General features: G+C 30.0%; 1 protein-coding gene across 50 annotated transcripts in view; it reads left to right on the forward strand.

Annotated features, from left to right (window-relative positions):
- LOC106868360 (agrin) overlaps window positions 1-24,077 on the forward strand; it is a 762,720-nt gene that overhangs the window by 400,924 nt on the left and 337,719 nt on the right. For 33 of the 50 annotated variants that reach the window (XM_089354065.1, XM_089354080.1, XM_089354043.1 and 30 more), the window contains one exon: window positions 7,691-7,927. In XM_089354065.1, the coding sequence (XP_089210191.1) occupies window positions 7,691-7,927 (237 nt within the window). Of the gene's footprint in view, window positions 1-6,048; window positions 7,928-24,077 lie in introns of those variants that run through there. The other 17 variants (XM_089354050.1, XM_089354052.1, XM_089354042.1 and 14 more) reach the window with 2 other exon arrangements.

Here is a 24,077-nt window from a genome sequence, read left to right on the forward strand (position 1 = left end):
TTAGAGTAGTGGCACTATGAAGCGAGTATCAACAGTCAATTCTTTTCCCAATCAATTTTGCTAACGCTCTTTGTCACTTTCATAACCTGGTCCATCAGTTTGATGTTACTGTAGTGGTATCTTTGCAAAGCATCTACTTTACCCTTATAATAGTTGTCAATTATATAGCTTTATCAGTCATTGATTATGATACCTCCCTGCATTATCCTGCTGATCATTCAAGTGATTAGTTTGTGCTCTAGTTCTCCAGATTACCTTCAGAATTTCTGTGGCTGTTCCTGATAGACCTACTGCTTTTCTCATCTGCATATCCTTAATAACTATTTTGACTATATAACTCTCCACTTAAATAGTTGGTCTTTTTGTTGAGTATATTTGAGGTAACACCTCTTCCTGCCACACATTTTTCACATTTAGCAGCCCCTTGCCATCATCAAGGAGCATTTGCAAGATTCTTTATGTGAGTTTGTGTATTGAAGCATATTCTGTTGTGTCTGGGTAGAGTCATTCTCTTTTAGTGCCTTATAATTTAACACATACAGTGGTAAAATTCCACTCGTTTACTTATTCATTTTTCTAAAATTTCCATTGTGTCTTGCAAACTTTTCAATTGTTGTTGACTCTGTCCATTATCCCAAGCTGCTTTGGATAATGGACAGAGTCAACAACTATTGAAAAGGTTGCAAGATGCAACAAAAATATATATATATGTATGTGTATATATGTGGGTGTGTATGTATAGATATATATGTATATGTATATATGTGTGTGTATGTATATATATGTGTGTGTGTATGTATATATATATATATATATATATATATATATATACATATGTATATGTGTATGTGTATATATATATATATATATATATATATATATATATCCAAAGTTTTAAATTTAAAAGAGAGTTTTGACGCTAATATCCATTATTATTGAAATTTATTCCTATGTCAACATTTCTGTATAAGGCTATATTTGACTGTCAAATATAGCCTTATACAGAAATGTTGACATAGGAATAAATTTCAATAATAATGGATATTAGTGTCAAAACTCTTTTAAATTTAAAACTTTGGATATATAACCAAGGAGAACGATCCTTAAGGAGTCTACTTTAGACTTTTTGCGGTGAAATCTCTTGCTATATTGGTAACAATTACATGTTTTTCTATGAATAAATATATATATGTGTGTGTGTGTGTGTGTGTGTGTGTGTGTGTGCGTGTGTGCGTGTGTATGTATGTGTCGTGAATTGCTCAAAATATAAAGTAGAAAAGCAGCCGACAAATGATGAAGGGTCATTTTTTTATGTTGCTTGTCTTGTTTTCCATTTGTTTCTTTCATTGTTCCCAAAAATAGTTAGTATTCCATGTTTTCGTATTTCTTGTTGTTTACTTTCTGTGGTGTCCTGTGCCCATATATGCATGTGTATATACATATTTATGTACATATATGCATGCATGCATATATATTTATGTATTATTTATATTATTATTTAATTGAACACCACACATCCATTTCCAAGTATGTATATAGATATGTATGTATACAAATATACACACACACAGAACACACACTCATACATACATGGACATACACACACACACACATACAGAGTAACACACATTTGCTCCACAGACAACCCCACGTATACACACATACACATGCATGCACACACAGATACAGGTACACACTGCACACAAACACACACACACATACACAACATATACATACACACACACACATACTTCAAACTACCAGTTAAACACTTTTCTACTGACCATTCTCCTAAGCACATGTGAAGAGACACTCACAAGAGAGAGCAAATCCTACCTAAAATTCCTACTGTAAATTCTTCCTACGACATTAAGCGACACCAAGACCTTTGGCATTATGTCCTGCTTGAGAAGAAGACCCATCAAACCAAGCAAAATCACATTCATAGCAGATACCGATGTCTCACAAGTTGGCACCCATGCCAGTGGCACATAAAGGCACCCATTACGCTCGCAGAGTGGTTGGCATTAAGAAAGGCATCCAGCTGTAGAAAACCATGCCTAATAAGCCTGGAGTCTGGTGCAGCCTTCCAGCATGAACAACAGATGTTAAAGGATGATGATGATGATGATACATACATATATATATGTATGTATTTTCATCGATGAGTTCTTGAAACTTGGTTATTTTCCCTAAAACTATATATTTTATATATATTTTATCTATAAAGCTCAATTTAATTTTAATTTTTTATAAATTGATTTTAATTGAGTTTTTACCTGTAATTTTGGATTTTGTCCCTAATATTATTATGTATGTATGGATAGATAGATAGACAGATAGACAGACAGACAGATAGATAGATAGATAGATAGAAATATAGATAGATAGATAGATAGAAATATAGATAGATAGAATGATAGATAGATAGACAGACAGATAGATAGATATGCAAGTAGCCATGTGAGTCTTATACAACTAGAACCAACTCTGCCACAACTTTTTTTCTAATACCTTAAACCACACATATCTTAGTGATTCCCTGCTCCTTGGATTTTGTAGATTTGTGAGTTGCATGGTGACCTTACTAGTGCCAGTGTCATAAAACAAAGCATCCAGTAAAATGGTTAGTATGGTGAGGTGGTTAGTACTTGGAAGGGCATACAGCTATAGTAACCATGCAAAAGATGATACTTGATCAAAATGCTGTCCTTGAACCCACACATACCTCCCACACACACACAACACACTTGAACCCATCAAGTCCTGTCAAACCATTCAACTTATGCCAGCATAGAACATGTACATTAAATGACAATGATGCTATATATATACACACACACATATATTACATATATATATATACATACATACATACATACATTTATATATATATATATGTATATAATAAAAGAATTTGAATAACACACATATTATGCTGTATATATGATATATATTAACAATCCTTGATATTTATGTTAGGTTTGACAGCTCAAATGTTTATAGAAAAAAAGAAAAAGTAACGTTTTATTTTGTTTATCCTTAAAAAATCATACACAAATTTTATAGACCAATCTCATTTCGTGCATAGTACTCATTTAGAATACACTATCTTTTTCTGGGAAGTTCAATTATGTTTTGTTCCTTGAGAATTGCTCACATGATATTGCAAAATAAGGTAAATATATGTTCTTGTTACTGAAGTTGCTGACATGTCAACCTTCATCATACAGACTTATGATCAAATGCATTCTAGCAATGCATCTTTTTTTATTTTTATGTGTGTTTTGTTAGGACCACATTATGTAATGCATCTTTTCCTTTTGAAAGCAGATACATTCACCTAAGGGACTTGAAATATGTATCTATATCAACTCATGAAAACTGAAGTGTGTAATACCAATGAACCTTACATAACCTCATCAAAATTCCTAGCCTCTTGTTTGTTTTTAATAGTGTTGATAGAAATAATCTGCTAACTTCCTCAGCAAAGCACCATATAGGCAAATTTGGATCATCTCTAGTACATTGTGAAACAGCATTCAGAAAATTATGTTTGATTTCCTCTGTCAGAAATATTTGTTTTCCAAGTATTTAATCCTTAGATGTGTAATGAAATAGCTGTATGAATCCTTTTGCTGTCTTACTTTTAGCAATTGTAATGCAAGCCAATCTTTTTGATGTTTGCCAGGGTATAGAATATTAGAGGAAAATAAAATTTGCCTTTCATAAATCATTCCTCAACAGAGTAACACGTAACATGTGCAAAAGTGTCTTATTCCAAACATTTTCCTAACTTTCTCTTGTTATTTATGAGTGAAATTGAAATCTCTAAGGATCTCATTTTCAAGAACAAAAGAGCTATCATTTGTAGAACTCTTTTATAATTCCTACCAAAAATCTTGTATTAAACAACTTCTTTGTGTTTGATTATATTCTATTTGCATTTGATGCTTAACCCATCATATAGAATATAGTTTTATTCTTATGATATATGTGATGTATAATAAGAAATTTTGTAAATAAAATGGTTGATGAATTGTACAGTTTGCAGGATATAGTTATGGTTTTGTTATTTGTTTATGATATTTCATTTAAAGTTTCTTCCACCCTGCCTGTCATTATTACATTTTCTTGCTCGATTCATAGCACCAGCTTGATGTGTATAATTAAAAGTTGCATGTGTATATGTTGCCATTGTAAAATGATGCATTAATCTACATAGTAATTATAAGATAGATGCCTGTCTAATTATAACCTGCATTTTTCACTACTTAAAGAAATTCTTCCTAATATTTTGTTTGTTACTGACTTAAATACTACTTGTGAAACATATTTAGCCTACCATATATGACTAAAGGTTTTTTTTTTTATCCCATCTCTCTTCAGCAATGTCTGAGAGAAAGGTAAAAGACAATCTTTATTCAATTTGATGATACTAGTCTAATTAATCTCCTGAAAATGCTCCAATATTAATTTTTTTTTTTTTTTTACTTTGTGTTGTAAAAATATGCTGGTATATTTTTACAGAATTTGTAAAGTCATCATTATTTAAAAATGAAACAAATGCATAAAGAATTTTCATTATAGAATAATCATTCATATTTTATCTAATACTCTGTGTGTGTGCGTGTGTGTGTGTGTGTGTGTGTGTGTGTGTGTGCGTGTGATTTGTATGAATGTGTATATGTATGCATAAAATAAGTATGGCACATATAATTCTGGATGTAATTTTGATATCTGAAGAGAGTGATAATTTTCTAAACTGAAAAACAGCACTCACACCATATATTTCATTACATTGTCAAACAAACATGACCTTAGACTGAATAGTTTTTTGTTTTTCTATTTATTTCCCTGATAAATACTGTGAGATTTTGTTTTCTACTCTATCATAAATATTGAAAGAGTTTATTGATTAACAATACTGAAGATAAGACAGTAGCAGCTCACCTATTGTGGTGGCCATGACAGATAATATTTCAAAATTTGCATTATTTCTTCAGTTATATTACCATAACTAAACTCCATTTTCATCAATCGTGGGGTTATTTTTTTATTGAAAGGAAAATATTTTCAAGTTTTCTCATCATTCTCAAATATATTTTCAGTTTTGTTTCCTTTTTTAACTTAATAGCAAATGCATACAGCTGTTACTTCTATTAATAATCAGTAACATTAAAATAACAACACATGTATGTATATTAACTATAAATATTGCAAATAAGCAATGGAAAATGGTTTATATACCAACTCCTTATTAGAAAATTTCATTTAGAAAATACTACAATCAACCAATGCATTTAGAAAATGAATATTCTTTCTGAACTGCTTGGTAGTAAAACAAATCAATAAATTCATTCTCCCTAAAGCCAACTTGCTATTCCCTCCCTTCATTTAAATTGATTATTTCTCAAAATACCCAATAACTACCTCAATCCATCACCTTTTCTACCCTACCTCAATAACTCTTATCCTTCTTATTTTGGGTATGCTATGTCTCCTTGAACATTGCTACTGGCTATATTATCTAGTTTCCTTGACAAGACAGATTCCGATCAACCTGCAATATGTTACACATTCTTATAATAGAAATAAAATTAATGGAAATACTTCATAATAGCTGTTACTATTATGGAGCTAAATAAGCTCTTCACATTGCTATACCTGAAAAAAATATCTACCATGATTATTGAGCAGGCATATTTTATTTTATTTTTCTTCACATTATTAACTATTTTGAATTCTAATTCTCAATAAATAAGAAAATAAACAAAAAAACCTAGACCTCAGAGCAAATATTGATTCTATTTCCCACAGTTCGAATTAGAAGGAAGGAATAAACCAGTGTTTAAGAGAAGTACACTATTTGTTACAGATTTTCTGTATTCCCTGCTTGCTATCATTTTGTTGGTTGCTTCAGATATATATATATATTCCTTGGCTTCCTAGCTGACAGAAAGCACCACACTCTACTCTGTCAGACAGTTGCTTGTTGAGGAGGAAAGGGGAGTATGTATAAGAAGCAAGACTGCCACTGCTAATATTACTGCTGCTACTGCAACATTTAGCATGCAGCTATGGCAAATCGACACTAGCAGAACAGAACGGCTGGTCACATAATCAAAAGTGAATGTAGTCAGGTGGTTATTGAAAATTCTAATCTACAGAGTATTTTGTAGATTTTTTTAGTCTCTCCAACACCTAAGCCTAATGAAATGTGACATTGAAGGATACTGGTTAGGAAAGAAGAATATGTTAATGCTCACTTACTACCATACCAAAAAGAAAAAAATCACTCTGGCTTCTATCAGAACTATATGAAGAGCAGCTGTTAATTTGAAATATTACTTGGGAAAGCAACAAATATTTTAATCCAGATTATTGATGGAGATAATGAAAATGTAAAACCGCATCACAAAGCGAATGTGTTATGAAGTGAAACGTTAAATATTTAATGTTACAGCATCATCTCATTGTACAGTGCTACTGCAATTATTCTGACTACTAGAATCGGATAACATTCAATACATATATTGTTATTTATATAGAGCTCACTTTTCTTTCTCACCTCTTTTTTATCGATTCTCTACATTGCTATTATCGTCTATATCACTTCCTACTTCTTCCTCTCTAACTTTCTTTCATTTCTGCCATCACCATTCTAATTGAGATTGCTGCTCTGTCATTATCAACAGATGACTTTACTAACAAATTTTCTAAACCTACCAATCTGGTTATGAATGCAGTTTGAGAAATTATTTACTGTGGTTGCTGTGGTAATTTGATCAATGCTAGAATGCTACCAAACATTAAGCAAGCTCAACTTGCTGCTATTTCTATCAGTAGGATGTCTTTTATTACCACCAGCTCATATCAATACTCCTGACAACACAGAGTTGAGTAAACAAAAGAGAAAAAAGTGATGCATTTGGACTTCCCTCATTTGTTGTTCAAAGAGCAGCAATATTATTCTGATTTTCGTGTGTACTATTGCACTAAGACTCTGAAAATTTATTACCCACCAAAATGTTTGTTATTGACTTTGTGACATCTATTGGGTCATACTAAATCCTTTCACTCATATTCACCTAACATCAAAGCAAGTCAAAGGAGTAAATTTTTACACATTTCTTCAACCCATTAAAATGCTTTCTTAGATACACAAGACATAAATAGATATCCATAGTATTTACTTTAGCCAACTGAAAGCTTCGCTAAAAAAACAAAAAAAGATAAAAAAGCTTTCCAAATAGTAGTCAACATTTAGCTCACATAGCAATCAAATGAATTGAATTATTACTGAAAGATTTCTAATACCCTTAAAAGTGAAGACAGATATTCATATATGTATATGCATTAACACACACAAGCTCATATATATATATTTATATCTACAATCTTTATCCCAAAGAGAAATTATGCTGGTTTTATTACATTTATTATTACAATTGTAAATACAGAAACTATTCTATAGGATATTATTTTCAAAACATTTTATAATTAGAAAGATAACAACAATCCAAAGTTGATGCTGAGAACAGAAGGATGTACCAGGATTTCAAATTGTCACTTCGGAAATTTTCATTCGAAGTCGTTACATTTTCCTCCCTAATTACATTGATTTTACTGTGCCTGTTCAGTCTGTGCAATTTTCAGCCGGCTAATGCCTGTTACGTTTACCCAGCAGATATGAAGGACCCATGCGAACAGAAGAAGTGTAGCTTTGGTGCTGAATGTGTACCCTCATTAGATGGGTTCAGTTACCGATGCCAGTGTCCCAACCGCTGCAACACCTATGGTGACAACATTGGTAGCACCCCAGTTTGTGGAAATGATGGAGTAGATTATAGCAACATGTGTGAGATGCGCAAAGCAGCTTGCCAAGAAATGAAGGACATTAGAGTAAAATATTATGGGAAATGTGGTAAGTATTTCTTTAATTAATATTCAAAATTAATACTAAATATTAATCTGCATTATTTTTCTAATTATACTGTTTCCTCTAATTTTCTATTACTCTAAGTATTTTTATCACTTTTTACATACTTATTCAATTAAAAGATGTTCATAGATTGTTACTAATGTTATTCTCTAGAACTTTCTTTATTCAGTGCATGTTTTTAATGCAGCAATTTCCTAGGATGTTGTGTAAAAAAACTGTATCAATACAAATATATTCTGATGTATTTTTCATGGAGGCTTGCTGTTAAAATACAACAATGTTTTAAATTTTTTCATAGTCATTTCTGCTACTTTATATAGAAAAAATGGGAAATTTTGTTACCAGATCTGTTTGTCTCTCATCAAATATCTACTGATGTAAATTATTCTTAGTCAATTAGCCAATATCTTCTTCAAAATTAATAATAATTCTTCTTCTTTGTACTGTGAAGTCTTAAAACTATTAACTTTCTAAACCAATATGGTGTCAGATTGAGCATAACTGTCAACTGGGTTGGCACCAAATATCTATACCAAGTATAACATCTGAGGATGAGACAGTTATCTAAAGGTGAAAGCTAGATATATGATTTGTTTTGGCATAGGTTATTATAACATTTCACTATCTGAATAACTGAGGTAAATTTTAAAATAAAGTTTTGATTCTTGGTTTCCATTTCATTTAAAAATGGCCATGTGGAAAGAAACAGTTATTCATTTCAATTACTCTAAAATAAATTAAAATACTTCGTACAGTTAAAATATGATAGTACAATGATCAATATTTTATTGGTTATTATCCTGCATTTCAAATAAGTATTTTAGATACTGTTTATTACAAATTTTATGTTCTTGCTTTCTTTAAAATATGTTTCTGTAAACATGCTTAAGTAAATAAAAAAAAAATGATGAAACCAGTCTGTTTTAGAGTTGTATTAAACTATGTATTTTTATAAGTTAGATTTTCAAGAAATCAAATTCAGTATTAGGCCTGTTTTGTTCTGATTAGTAACTAATGTAATATTGCTAAATGTATGCTAACTGTTATACTAGGTAAGTTTGGCGTAAGCTATGAATTGCTTTTTTCATAATTCTTTCTAGATTTTATTTATAATCTCCTCTTTGTTACTCACTCTTCATATAACAAATCTTTCAATAATCTATTTTTCTTATGTTCAGTGTCCTCATGTTTGAGTTGTCTGAATACAAATGATTGTATATCATAACATTTCTATATTTTAATGTACTCAGCTTTGTCTAAAAGCAATATGTCATTTGTCAAAATGCCATTTTTTATGACCATACCCAACATTATTTATTTTTAAAATTATTTTTGTTTTAATAAACATCTTGCATATACAGATTTATCATAAAATATATCTATTTCTTTAAATTATTTGAAAAATGTGAATGCTTTGTAATTTCTGCAAATATTTTAGAACAATATGCAATATTTTTACAAATTGTCTGTTTGGTTACGGATTGAAAATACATGTGCAGTACAAATGAAAAAGCTTGAGTGTTCCCTATCATTGATTACTTCTGATGTGAATTACAGTTCAGTGTTCTCTCAAATTGAAATATTTTCTTACAATAAAACTTTTATTTATACTTGAAAATATATCTAGTTAAACAAAGATAGATTCTGAGGATTGTTCTCCTAATTCACAATAATATTCTCAAATATTTTCCGTTTTTTTACAGTTTGATTCAGTGGTCTCCTGTACCATCTTTATTATTTACCTTTTGCATTAAGTTTTTGAACTCCTTATCAATTATATATTTATCTTATGAGCTAATTCTTTTCTCCATAAGAAGTTGGATTTTCCATTGTGAACTAATCTCACAAAAACACAGTAGAATTTATGTCACAGAAACAATTAAATATTACAAAATTATTTTAATTTGCAAAATTTTGTATATATAATTTCAAAATTCATAAGAATTATAAGTTAATAAAAGATGATTACAGATTTTAGCTGCAGCAGCCAGTTATAGCTGTTATATTTACACCTACATATTGCAAAGGATGAAACCTCTACTCCTACATTCCAAAGGATAGTGAAACAAGAAGAAAAGAGAACTGCATTCATTTTGATTTAAAGTGTAAATGATTAGATATTAGTTAGTATAAATGCACAATATTACCAATTCAAGCCACTATTTATGCAAGAATAAAGGATAGTTATGTAGATTAACAAAGAATACCCATGAAATAAAGCTAATATTTTGACATTTTTGGTTAACACTTTTACCTTTGTCAGGTGACATAATACACAGGTTATTAAATCTAATATTCCATCACATGTTTTCACTCATTACTTGATAAACGTCAAACTAGATTTATTCACAATAGAAGTATATTGAATCAGCAGAACAAAAGAGCAATTTTTAAAATACAGATTTCAGTTTCCATAGTTTTCAAGTTACCTACCTTGTGTGTCATAAAATATAAAATATGAGAAAGCAAATTTCAGCCTCACAATAAATTTGGATAAATCAAGGAGGATACTCCTTTGTGACTGTCCAGTTGTTAGAATTAGCAGCCAAGTTTTATTCAAATCACATCCTATTCTCTGAAAAAAGAAAGGACCTAAATAATATAGTCTTAGATACAATATGTCTACATAGGAAATAGGATAGTCACTGTTGAAATACTTTTTATCATAGTTAAGCTCAATCAAGTTCACCTAGGGTCTAATCAACATGTTTGATGGAAGTGCAACTGGCAGATATTTTTAGTAGCATTAGCATCTCAGTGCTGTTTTATGTTTAAAAATTAATGAATCCTTGTTGAAGAATTTGGGAAGGATACCTATGAAGGAAAAGTAGATTTTTGACAGCTGCTGCTATCAACAGTGGTCAGAATATCAAATTTCAAGGCTGCATAGCAATGGAAGAGAGTGGTACCTGTACAAGAATGAAATTAATTTATTGTGGTTGACAAAGATGTCTAATGAAGAGTAGACTGAATTATCTTCCATTTTGTGTTTTCTACTATACTTATTCTGTGATTTTTTTTTTCATGAGAGTCAGTCTCAGTCATGCTTGGAACAAAGTATAGTTTGACAGTTAGTGTCTTAATATTGGCTGTGATCACAATGGTTTATGGCAAAATGTTTTCTTAGACATCAACATTTTCCCAAAATTCTTGCTTTCTACAAAGAATTCCTTTCTTCTACATATATTTATATAAAATTCATAAAATTCGTTCTTTTTGAACCCGGTTTGTAAACTGGATTCAAATAGGACATATTTTATAAACAGCTTATAAACAGTTGATCTATGAAGATACATTGCAGAAATAACAGCGTCATCATCAGGCTCAGTTATTATTGTTGGTAAATAATTGAGATATATTCTTTAACGTGATAGGGTATTGAGCTGGTATTATTAAAACCAATGAACAATAGAAATTGAACCATAAGGTTTGCATGCTATATTTCATTAAAAGTTTGATTAATTAATCTTGGCTTTCTAACTTGAATGACCAATTGTGTGTTATGTTGGAAAATAGATAGTAACAGGGTCTACATTTTCAGAAGCCTTATTTGATATTTCTCAATTGAAGCAGCACACAGTATACAACTGTCTCAGAATAGTCATATCTAATCTGTAGATGACATAAAACATTCAATACTATTTAAAATATCGCCAAGTAACTTATCATTAGGTCAAATGATTTTACATCCAGTTTCACTTTATTATAGAACTGAATTTTAAGATCAAAGATGCAACTATTAATATGAATAATTAACTTCTAAATTTACCTTTGGAGATTGTATGTAATAAAAGATATCATCAGCCAGAAAAATAGAAACTTAAACCATAAGCTATTTATTATATGAATGTTGCAGTATTAAGTCATTGTATAAATGTAGAATTGGTTTGACACAGGTAACTTGTTCTGATGTTGAGGCTGTACATTGATTCAAACTTCATTCAGGTGCTAAATTCCTTTTGCTTCTTTGTGTTTAAATACCTCTGAATTCTTTCTATTTAATTAAAAATATGTCATGGAGTATTTATTTCATAAGCAATCTACTTTAAAAGAGATTTAGCAACAAACTACGTCAAATGATTGATAGAAAATGTATCTTTTCAAGACAGCAATTAGCTTATTGAGAATGAAAAAAGGGAAATATATCTTAAGAATCATAAACTTGAATTAGTTGAATTTGCTTTTCAGATGTGTTCTTCAATTTTACTATCAGATGCTTAATGGTATCTTGTTCGCTATAACATTGGTAGACATGATGTCCAAAATGAAGAATTGTATTTCATATAAAATCTGAATCAAAGCTGCAAAGTTTATTTTTTGTTTCCTCAAACTAAATTGTTAAGAGAGGATGCATGTATACATGTGTTTATGTTCAGAAAAATGAAGTGAAATCAATTTATTCGTATTTTATTTAATATATTTTGTCTTAAATCTTTTTACTTAAGTTGTAGAATCATTAAAGCATAAGTGATATTGTTCTAGCCCCTTGTGTTTTGGGTTGAATTCCAGTTGAGAACAACTTTGCTTTTCATCCCTCTGAGATCAATAGCATAAACTATCAGTATTTGACAATGGATTGGTTGACACAATGAATTGAAAGTATCATTATAGAATACATTTGTATCTGTTCTAGCTCTCTGTACTCTGAGTCAAAATCCCACGCAGTCAGCTTTGCCTTTCATCCTTTCAGAGTTGATAAAATAAAATACCAGTCTAGAATCATGGCTTGATGATATTTGGATGTTAAATGACGATAGCTTTAGTATTTGTTTTGCCTCTTTGTGTCCTGAGGTTTTGGTGGTAGATGTAATTCATTGCCTAGTTGGTTTTATTTTCATTTAGAAAGAAATAGGAAACATACTTTCACACCAGTGACCTGACTTGAATTCATGCAACAGATAGTACTAATCTCAAAGGCTCTGAGAAAACAAAAGGTCGTAGGTATTGTGCATCCCTCTCAAAGTTAAGTGATATAAATGTATTAAGCTGTATAAACATATTCTCAATCATAATAGAAAAAAGAACTTAAATTGATGTAAAAGTTATTATACAAAATGAATTATTATATTATTGAATATTCAATTATCTAAGTGCATTCACTATTATGTAATAGAAATAATGTTTCATGAAATAATTAACTTGTTAAGTATTAGCCTTGATTATTTCATTTGTTAGTATGTGTTAAACAGAATGACATGGATCAGATATTAAAGTTTGAAATTCTAGCTACTGGCTATCTTAAAAAATTATGAGTAACTAATTGCATATAACCTTCAACATATAAAATCTTCTAATATTAACCTCTAACATACAGAGTTAACAAATCATTGAATTAGTTATAATATTTCTTAATAATATATTTTGTTTGAAATATGTCAGAAATGAGTGTTTTTATGTTACATTCATTTGTATTTCATTTGTGGTTCGTCAGTACAATTGTTTTAGGATATTGCAATTGCTTAGGCTAATTAAATAAATCAAAGAAATTTATCCTCGCTCACTCTTAATTTTCATTATCACTATGTTTCATGACTGCCGGGAACTTAAAAAACATTTAGTGATTCTGTTCAAATCTGCTTCAGTGGTATTTCTTGACAGGGCATGAAATTCTACATTGCCTGGGTTCACCTGAGCAAAAGTGGTAACCATGTATTATTATACTGCATAAAGAGAATTCTTTTTTCATAATCATTTAATTTTATAAGGCTAAATTTGAACACCAGTCTGCTTGATTGTTGTCAGTCTTAAAAGAATTTATTTTTAAAGTTACCACTTATATAACTTCCCAGAACTGTTATTTTGTAGATTTGGATATCATTATTAGAGAAATCGTTCTGAAAACATTGGCCAAAACAATAATAGACCTTATTGAATGAGGGACTATCTTGATATCATAATATTCACTTTATATCCAGCTGAACATCATCTTGTCTTTCAAAGATTGTATTATATGTTCCTGCCACATTAGATAATGCAAACTGTTATAATTCTCTGTATTGACAATACTTTGGAACTGTTAACAATGCCAAATCGTTTTGTAAGCTCTATACAACCACATTTTAATATTGCCTATGATGGCAGCTAAGCACAAAGTATAAACTGTCATTACACCTATTCAAAATCTAATTTTAAAAATTTTTCTTGTTTTTAAACTAATTCCCTCCCTTCCCCCAACTGTATTTTCTTGATTTTTGTTTTGGTAGACTGTTGACATGACATACTAATGGTATTGGTTAAACGTTTCTTTTCTATAGAACAAAAAGGAGTGGGGGGGGGAGAGCAATGAGTTAATCAAGTGACTTCTCTTTCTCTATTTCCTTTGTTATTAAATCTATAAAGCAATAAAGAAAAATAATGTGAAAAGATTTATGTTACAAAATATTTTGTTCTACATCTAAAACAACATTAAAAGTGAGTGATCAAATAATCAATATTTGTTCTGCCCTCCAACATTTTCTTAATTAGATACAAAACAATTAATGGATTGAAAGCAAAATAAAACCTATTTCAAAACAGACACAATAGGTTCCACTGAAACAATTTCTTTCTTACATAAATAACTTGAACATTTCTACATTCAGAAAACTGTTAATTAGAATCACAATAATTATTTTCATTTTAGATGATTATTCTATTAAATAAAATTAAGAATATTATTTTAAGTACCTGTTCCAAACCTTTTACTTATAAACGATATCCAAATTGATAACATATCTTTCCAATCTCTAACAACTATCAGAAATCTACTTGTATTGATTTTTTTCTTTGTGTGGAATGTTTTGTATGGTTAATGCTTTCACTGCTAATTTATTTACTTTACACTCCATATTAGTTTACAATTTAAGCAGCAATTTTGTTGAAATAATTCCATGGTAGTCACTCACATACAAGCAAAATACATTGGAGAATAAAACTATTCTCTGATACAAAAAATATCTTCTTTTCCATTGGTTTTAATATGCAAACATAACAACGGCGTTCTTATAACAATATGATTGTTTATTTCCTATAGACATATGATAGCTATAAATATTTTAATTATCATGAATATAGAGGAAAGCATTGCTTTCTCATTTCACTATGGTGAGAGTTGTGAAATTGGTGCAGCTAGTGTACTAGCATCAGGAAATATCTGAGTTATAGCCAACAAGATGCAGAACTGCATCTAATGTTTGCTGTACCCAAAGCACAGCTTAACAATAAGTAGAGAATTAGATACAACAAATACTTTTGAATTAAGTTGGATAATACTGGTAATTTACGAGCACTGGAAACCTTATGTTTGCTTATGATGGGCCACCAACTGAATACTTTTAGAAAAAAGGAATTTATCAGTTAAGCAGATAATTTCTATTTTGATGTCTCTGATCAAATGAACTCTGCCAGTTGGAATATAAGAAAGGAACAGTGACATACATTGAGGACATATTTAGATAGTTTAGATATTTATAGTGATCAGTTTGTTAAAGCTGAAATATTTATCCACTTGGTTGTGAATGTTAAGTTTTATTGAGGGAGTTTTCACAGGAATTTTTGTTGTTACTTATGAGTAAGTATTGAGAGTTTGTTTTGAGAGGGAATTCTATAAGTCAGAAATTATTCATGAAGTATAGGAATTTGATGGTGATAGTGCTTTAAAATAAGCAATATTTGCATTCTGGGGTTATTGTTTGCCATTATCATGTTAGATCCTTATTGCGAAGGAGATATTTGAATAACCTTAAAGTTATCATTGATGAAAATATTGGATATAATTATGGATAAAAATATTGTATTTAAAAGAACTGAAGGAATGGATAATTGTGTCAACTGAACAGAATGACTGCTAACTTACAGATCATTGATGAAGAGGAGAGAGTCTGGAAAATGAAGAAGTGAAAGTGGGTCTTGTGTCATGGAGAAATGAGGAATAGAGTTGAAAAATTGTTGAAAACTTTGGATTTAGGTGATTAGTTGAAAGCAGATCCATAATTGGAATGGATTTTAGGCAGGTTGTTTATGAAGTTTAACTTCTGCTCTAGATATGTTTATTTAGTAGAGACTGAGATACAAAATGAACACTGAAATCTCCAAATAATTATACCTTGTAAATTCAACAACTGCCTCATTTGTAGTCATAAAATAGTTTATAAGCAGAGAATTACTACAGTTGCAAGAGAAAAGGACAAAATACCTTGTAGTATTTGCTGTGGTTCTCAATATTTTGGATTCAAATCCTGCAAAGGCCAGCCTCACCTTTTATACTCTCTGGTAAAATAAAATAATGCACCATTCCAGTGAAGTGGATTGGCAAAGTTGTGAAAGCCATAAGATAGTATCTTGTGATATCTGTTCTGGCTCTTCTCATACTGAATTCATGGAAAGTAAATTTAAACTATTGTCCAGCTTTGTACAACAACCTAGGACTTTGCTGCTGGTAGTGGAGTTAAGTCTGTTGCAAACATTCATTCCAAGATTCACGTTTGACAATAAATCCCTCTTTGCTTTCCTATCATTCTTGGGGACCATGAGAAAAACAAAGCATCATAGCGGTTGTCCTTCTTTCCCTCACCAAATGGTCGAAAATGCTGTTACAAAGTATTTTCAAGGTTTGTAAGAATCAAATTATTAGAAATATTTATATTTCATATCTACAAACTGAGATTACCCATAGAATTATGAAATTTTGTTATACATTAAGGTGATTATTGTTGATTAAGTAATAAAGAAATAAAGTACAAATTGGTTAATAACAGTTAGTTTCCACTAAGCTAAAAACATCTGCTGAGAAAAAAATGCAGTTGCTTGTTTTGTCTGTTTCACTTGAATCATCCTTCTACATATATCTATACACACACTCCTATACACACACTCCTACACACACACATACTAAGGAAGATCAGATGCAAGGAGAGGAAGAAAGAAGAACGGCCAACTTAGCATTATACTATAAACTAAAGAAGATTCTTGTAGAATGTTTCTTAGCTGTAATACTCAGATAGGTGAAAATAATTAAAGAAGAAATATAAATAACTTGAAAGGTCCTAAGATGAGAATATATAAATTTTCTTGTTCATAACTTATAATGAAACCTCATTTTAAACCATAATAAATTTTGTTTTCCTCTCCATTTTTTGGTTGTTTATGATAAATATTATACTTCATGAATAAACTCTGTTTAAAGCTTTACTGCTACCGGATCAAATTAATTTAAATTGATTTTTCTAAATTCAATTTTTAACAACTTCTTTTTCAATTTATGAAACTTTTATTGTTTTTGGTGTTCTGATAATCATCAAAAGCTTGTTTAATAATGTGTACCATTAACTGAAAATGTATCTTTAATAAAACTAAATACTTTATTAATAGTTGAATGAATATCTAGCATATTTTCTAATAAAACATGAAAATTTATCATTAACATTCTTTGCAAAGGTTTTGTATTTTTAATTCTCAAGTAATTTAGTTTATTTCCCATCTGCTATCTTTATGTTCAAATAGTTGCTTCAACAAATGCATCATCCTTTAGGTTTTTAAGTTTACTGCAAAGCAACTTAAAAGGAAACCAATTCTTTAAACTTTTTTTTTTTTTTTTTTTTTGGTGGGGAGAGGTTCAAAGAACTATTCATCTGTTAAAACGTATTTGAAGAATAAACTTCCACCTTTGAACTCATTCATTGTAATAACTTAAGATACATTCTTCCTCTAATGTCACTCTTGCTCTGAATTTACTCAAAAATCCTTTCATATTCATATAGATAAAATAGGAAAGAATTTGCTTTGTTCAATGATATAAACCAATTTAAGGTCTCACAAGAATGCAGGTCATTACTCTCAATCTCAAAAATATTGTAACTTTTTACTCAATTATATAACATAGGACTGATATTGTATACTTGTTTCCTAATTTCTATTCATTACATAAGTCTATTCAATTCTATGGTCTCGTTGTCATCCATCAAATTGCCTACATTATCTGAATATTGAACATTGCCTATTCTATTTTATTTCTCTTGAGAAACAAATGTTTCATGGCTAAATTGTATCAACTCACAACGAAATAATTGTGAATTTGCAGTAAAATTATCAAAGACATAAAATGTACTTTCATTCAATTTAAATATATTCTATCCTCCATCAGGTTTAGCTTAGAATGTTGACATAAATCTTCAGAAATCATCATCAAATAGTTAATCCCCGCCCCCTTCTCTCTCTTTCTCTCAACTGTTGATATAATTAACCTCATCATTACTCCATTTCTATCATATTTCAATTCATACGATCTGATATATATATATATATATATATATATATATATATATATATATATATATATATATATATATATATATATAAAGATAAAACATCATTTTCAAGCATGATATTGGCATTCTTTCTCGTGTATACCATCTTCTCAAATCATGGCACAATTTAACTCAGTGCACATCTATTTTTGATTCCTGTGTCAGTATTTTCCACTGTCCCAAATACATTGACCAATACCTTTGATACACAGCTGCTTTCCTAACTCACTTCACTCAGTAATTTATGTACCTTAGAATAGTATGTTTGACCCTTTGCACTTAATGTGAATTTGTATTACTATAGAGCATCACCCTTTATTTTCAGGCGGAATTACTGTTTCCTAAACTTCTTCCACTTCTATCAAACTCCATCCACTAGACTTACTCTGCTCAGATTTTATTTAAGTACATTCATAAAAGAATGTTTATTAAGATACAAAAGCAAAACATAATTTTCACCTGTTATATGTTCATTAAGTTCATTGCATCAGTGCATTTAAGGTATTTAATGTTCCTCCTCTTTTTCAATCCACCAGAAATTTGTACCCTTTGCTTGTCCTGAGAATATAATATCTATATTCTTCCTACTTTATATCTAAGTAGCAAGTGATTTGCCTGATCACTGTTACTAAAACCTTATTGTCTGTTATGTTATCTTCAAATACATTGCCACAAGCCAACACTTTCAAGTTTCAAATATCTTCCTTTTATAGTTCTTTGATTAGTTTTCCAATAACACTAGCTTGTTGGTTTACAGAGATTTCACAGACATCCACTTCTGAACTATAATGATGAATGGCATATAGGAATGAAGAAAAAAAAATCATCAGTAAATATTTCACATAGACTTCCTTGCAGACCTCATTGCCAATATTCACTCTTTATAGTATTCCTGAATGATTCTCAGGAGCAATTAACATAAATTTAGCTTATTCATTGTTCATCAGACTAAAAATGTAAGAGCCTGGTGAAGGCTTCTTGCTTTTCAAGGGATACTCTAAACTTGTGCAGAACAAATGTGGAATTAAAACGAGTGGATGCACATGCATATCCAAGAATTGAAAGATTGCAATCTTGACCTAGTTGAGATTTTTTTATTCAGCTTAAATGCATTAAAAATGTTCTGCTTGTGCAGTGACTAAAGAGTCTAAGCCATCAGATGATTTATTCTAGATGATGACTTATGTAAACAATTTATGTTGTGGAACCATAAAATATTAGTGCAAGGTTGGAAATATATGTGTATCAACACTTATCTATACCAATAACTATCTATCTATCTATCTATCTACATATCTGTGTGTATATATATATATATATATATATATATATATATATATATATATATATATATATATATATATATATATATATATAGACATAGTGTGTGTGCATACAAACATGCACATACACACACATATACATATACATATATAGGTACAGGCATGGGTGGGTGGTAAGAAGCTTGCCTCAAGTCGACGAAAGCTTTGTGAGTGAATTTGGTAGACAGAAACTGAAAGAAGGCCACAATATATATATATATATATATATATATATATATATATATATATATACATATATATAATGTGTGTACATACATGTATATAATGTGTGTGTATATATATATATATAATGTATATGTATATATATATAGGAAAATGAAAAATGATAATAAGGCAGAATGCTAAACTGAAGGCATATTTTAATATAAATGTGTAAAAAGGATTTCTAACCGGCTTTCATTGCATGGCAAATTTTCAAGAAGAGTGAGAATTAAAATGTTTTTTACAAAAAAGTAAAAAATAATATATAATGAAATAAATATACCAATACATTATATTGTCTTTGAGCTTTTGAAGTTCAATGGTAATCCATGTAGATAATAGTTGGAAAAATTAGGATGCATGAGATTGAGAGTTGTGTTTTGTTTAAAAAAGGAAAGGGTCTGAAAGTTTGTGTTAAGCAGGAAGTGTAGTGTCAAAACAGGAAGTGTGTGTAAGTTGTTGTGGGAGATTTATTTATTCCACCAAATTCCACTCAGTGGCCACATAGACTCTTGCGCCAGAAACAAAAACCCTAAATTCCTTATATTCCCTTTTTATCAATGTAAAGACAGAATCTCCACACAAGAAAGAATCAACAAGGAGAATCTTTTTATAGAGAAATTCCAACCACTTCTTAACACACAAACCCATCGGTGACCATATTTCTCTAAGAACAGACATAAACTTCCTGTTGACAAAGAGTCCAGAACTCCAACTAAAGAGTATAAAACCCACAGAATTGTCTTCCCTTACACACACTTCAAGTTTTGACACCACACTTTCTGCTTAACGCATAAACTTTCAGACTCATGCATCCTAATTTTTCCAACTATTATCTACATGGGTTACCATTGAACTTTAAAAGCTCAAAGACAATATAATGTATTGGTATATTTATTTTTTTATATATTATTTTTTACTTTCTTGTAAAAAAACATTCTCATTCTCTCTCTTCTTGAAAATTTGCCATGCAATGAAAGCCAGTTAGAAATCCTTTTTACACATCTATATTAAAATATGCTTTCAGTTTAGCATTCTGCCTTATTATTATTTTTCATTTTCCTATTATTTCTCCACGTGCAGTTAACACAACCCCACTATTTACTGACTTATATATATATATATATATAATGTATGTATGTAGATATATATATATATATATATATATATATGGTGGTTGTCTACTCCTTAAACAGAGTTTGACCACCTCCTGCACCTACACCTTAGCCTTTTCATGGCGTCTGATGTGGCTTTTTAAACCAGACAGTGTTTTGAAAAAACACCCACACAGATTGCACCTCTGATTTGCACTACCAATACCTGCAAGTAAGTTCTGCTCATTGTGGATCCTAACATGACTTTTAAGACCCCCATTGGATTTGCAAACCCTCTGGCACACACCACATTCAAACGTGTGCACAGACATATAATCAGAATAGCTGGGTGGGTGGTAAGAAGCTTGCCTCAAGTCGACGAAAGCTTTGTGAGTGAATTTGGTAGACAGAAACTGAAAGAAGCCCACAATATATATATATATATATATATATATATATATATATATATATATATATATATATATATATACACATATATATAATGTGTGTACATACATGTATATAATGTGTGTGTGTATATATATATATATATATATATATAATGTATATGTATATATATATAGGAAAATGAAAAATGATAATATACATACTCACAGACATATATATATATATATATATATATATATATATATATATATAATGTATACATCTATGTGTGTGCGTTTCTCCCCACCACCACTTGACAACCAGTGGTGATGTACTTACATTGCTGTAACTTAGCAGTTTGGCAAGAGTAACCAATAGAATAAGTACTAGGCTTCAAAAACTAAGTCCTAAAGTCAATTTTTTAAACTAAAACCCGTCAAAGTAGTGCCCCAGCATGGCCACAGTCGAATGACTGAAACAAGTAAAAGATAAATGATAAAAGATATATACAAGCATGCACACACACAAGCACACACACACACACACACCCACACACATATTCAACATGTTCAACACTTGGAATTGTCTCCCCCAAAACATCTCTGGTTCCATGTCATGAAACAAATCCAATGTGTCTTGTATATTTTGCAATAACTTCACCTATGTTATAAGCATTTCCCCCTCTAGCATATCTTTTTTTGATACTTGTAATTTAGTCTGTTTATTCCAGTAATAAGATAATATCTTCCTGAACAATCTATTGAGCCAAGAATGTAGTCTGTGTGAAAGCCTCTCATTTTGGTGCTTTCTGTGTCCTGTAATTGTTTTGTTCACAATTCTCAACTCAGATGTACTGGTGCCATTTTTGTTCACTACTGAGGCTAGATTTTCCAATCTTATTTATACTGTTACTGTAATTGATCTATGTTTTTTGACTTTTCAATGTTGCTGAAACCAAGTATGCCATATTGATTTAGTCATATTATTCATTTGAATAATCTTGATTCATTCCAATACAATGTCTCAAAATTCAAAACACTCCACGACCCTGGTCTTGTCATTTACAGAAGATTGGCAAACTTATATTCTTTGCATCTAGATATAGCTAATGCTTGATTCTCTACATAGTCTCAAGATAATCTTTTCTTTTGCTTCTGTTCTGCTCATCATTCAATCTTGTTTCTTGTCTCTTTTTTGTTCTATAGCATATCTGTCTTATTATCCAATTACTGTGCTCTCCATTACCTAGCTGAACAATTTGATAGCTACTCCATCTTTATACAAGACAATGGTTAGGTTTCCCTTAGCAATCTATAACTGTTCTTTACAGTATATGAGCTTTCTATCTCTGTCTCTTTATACATATAATTATATGCTATTCAAAAGCCTTCCTTATTGTAACATATTACCTACTAAAAAGCACTCTCACCTATACACACCAGCCTCTCTCTTTCTTTCTCCAATTCTCTGTTTTATACAACATACAATAAGTCACATGTGTTTTCACATCTTTGTTACCTGCATAATTTTACTTCTCATTGTTACCGCATTCATACAAGCAGAAATGTTTGAGGAAAAGAAAAATGGTGAGCATGCTTCATGATGATCATGGTGTGCTAATGCAGCACTTATTTCACAAGCTTGTCTTATTAATGTAGTTTGTTTTATTTTTCCTTTGATACATATTTGATTTGACATTGGTTTCAAAGCTAGCTGCTCTTCCTATCACCAAACACAGTAAGTGTGTGAACTAGATGCTTTTTATTCTTTCATTGACATCATCAAGCTTTTAAGTGAGTGCTTCTACATTAAAATATTATTTTAAATTTATAATTATTTTAGGAACTCTTAAAAACATGTAGCCAAGTAGTTATAATGGAAGGGAAAAAAATATTTTAATGTTATAATTCTACAAGCATTTTACATTTAGTAATCTATATTCTCAATTTCATATTTTTTTCTAATAAAAATGAGATTACTTATCACATGCCCAAGTTAGTGGTTATAGATAATCTGACATTTTGTTGATTCCATTATAATTTGTAAAAGGATAAATCAGAACACATTATATTGTTTTAAATTGCTTAAAAACAATTGTTTTAAATGTAAATATTTTGTTGTTTAATTTTACTTCAACTCATAAAAAAATCAATTAGCACTTAGAATAAATGTGATTTTTATAGATTGAAAATATGATCCCAAATTTTCTTAAATTAATTTGATTCTTTTGACCAAATTTTATAAAGTCTCTCCATAAAATTGACTAATTGTTACAGTAGAATGAATATATGGTAGAATGACTATACACTCCCTTCCTGAAATTTCAACATTCATTTTACACTTCAATCTTAGGATTTCTAAAACTTAACAAAGATTTTTAAAAGGCAGTTTTAAACTTTCATTACTAACTTTTCAGTTTGCATAATCCTTTTGCTACTGAAGTAAATATAATACTTATTATCTGAACTAGTGATTCAGATTGTTATATTTTCATTCTGACATTGAACATATGACTTTACATTTTCCAAATGAGTGTTATTTTAATGCATATTTTTCTTTAAATGGCAGCATTTCTGCATTAACTTTGTTACTGCAGGCAGTGAATTTTGTTTTTAGCATTGCTCTCAATTCTTCAACATTGATTTCATCTTAAATTAGTTTTGCTTTTAATTGAAATGCTTACATTTTTGGATAAAACATGAAGATGTTACTTGCTTTTTCTGGAAAGTGCTAAAAAAACTCAAATGGTTATATGTTATGTAATACATTGTAACATTATATATATATATATAATTTCAAATGGATATATTTATTCCAACGATTT

This window comes from Octopus bimaculoides, chromosome 6 (genome assembly GCF_046866305.1).
Source record: "Octopus bimaculoides isolate indiv1 chromosome 6, ASM4686630v1, whole genome shotgun sequence".
Lineage (NCBI taxonomy): Eukaryota > Metazoa > Mollusca > Cephalopoda > Octopoda > Octopodidae > Octopus > Octopus bimaculoides.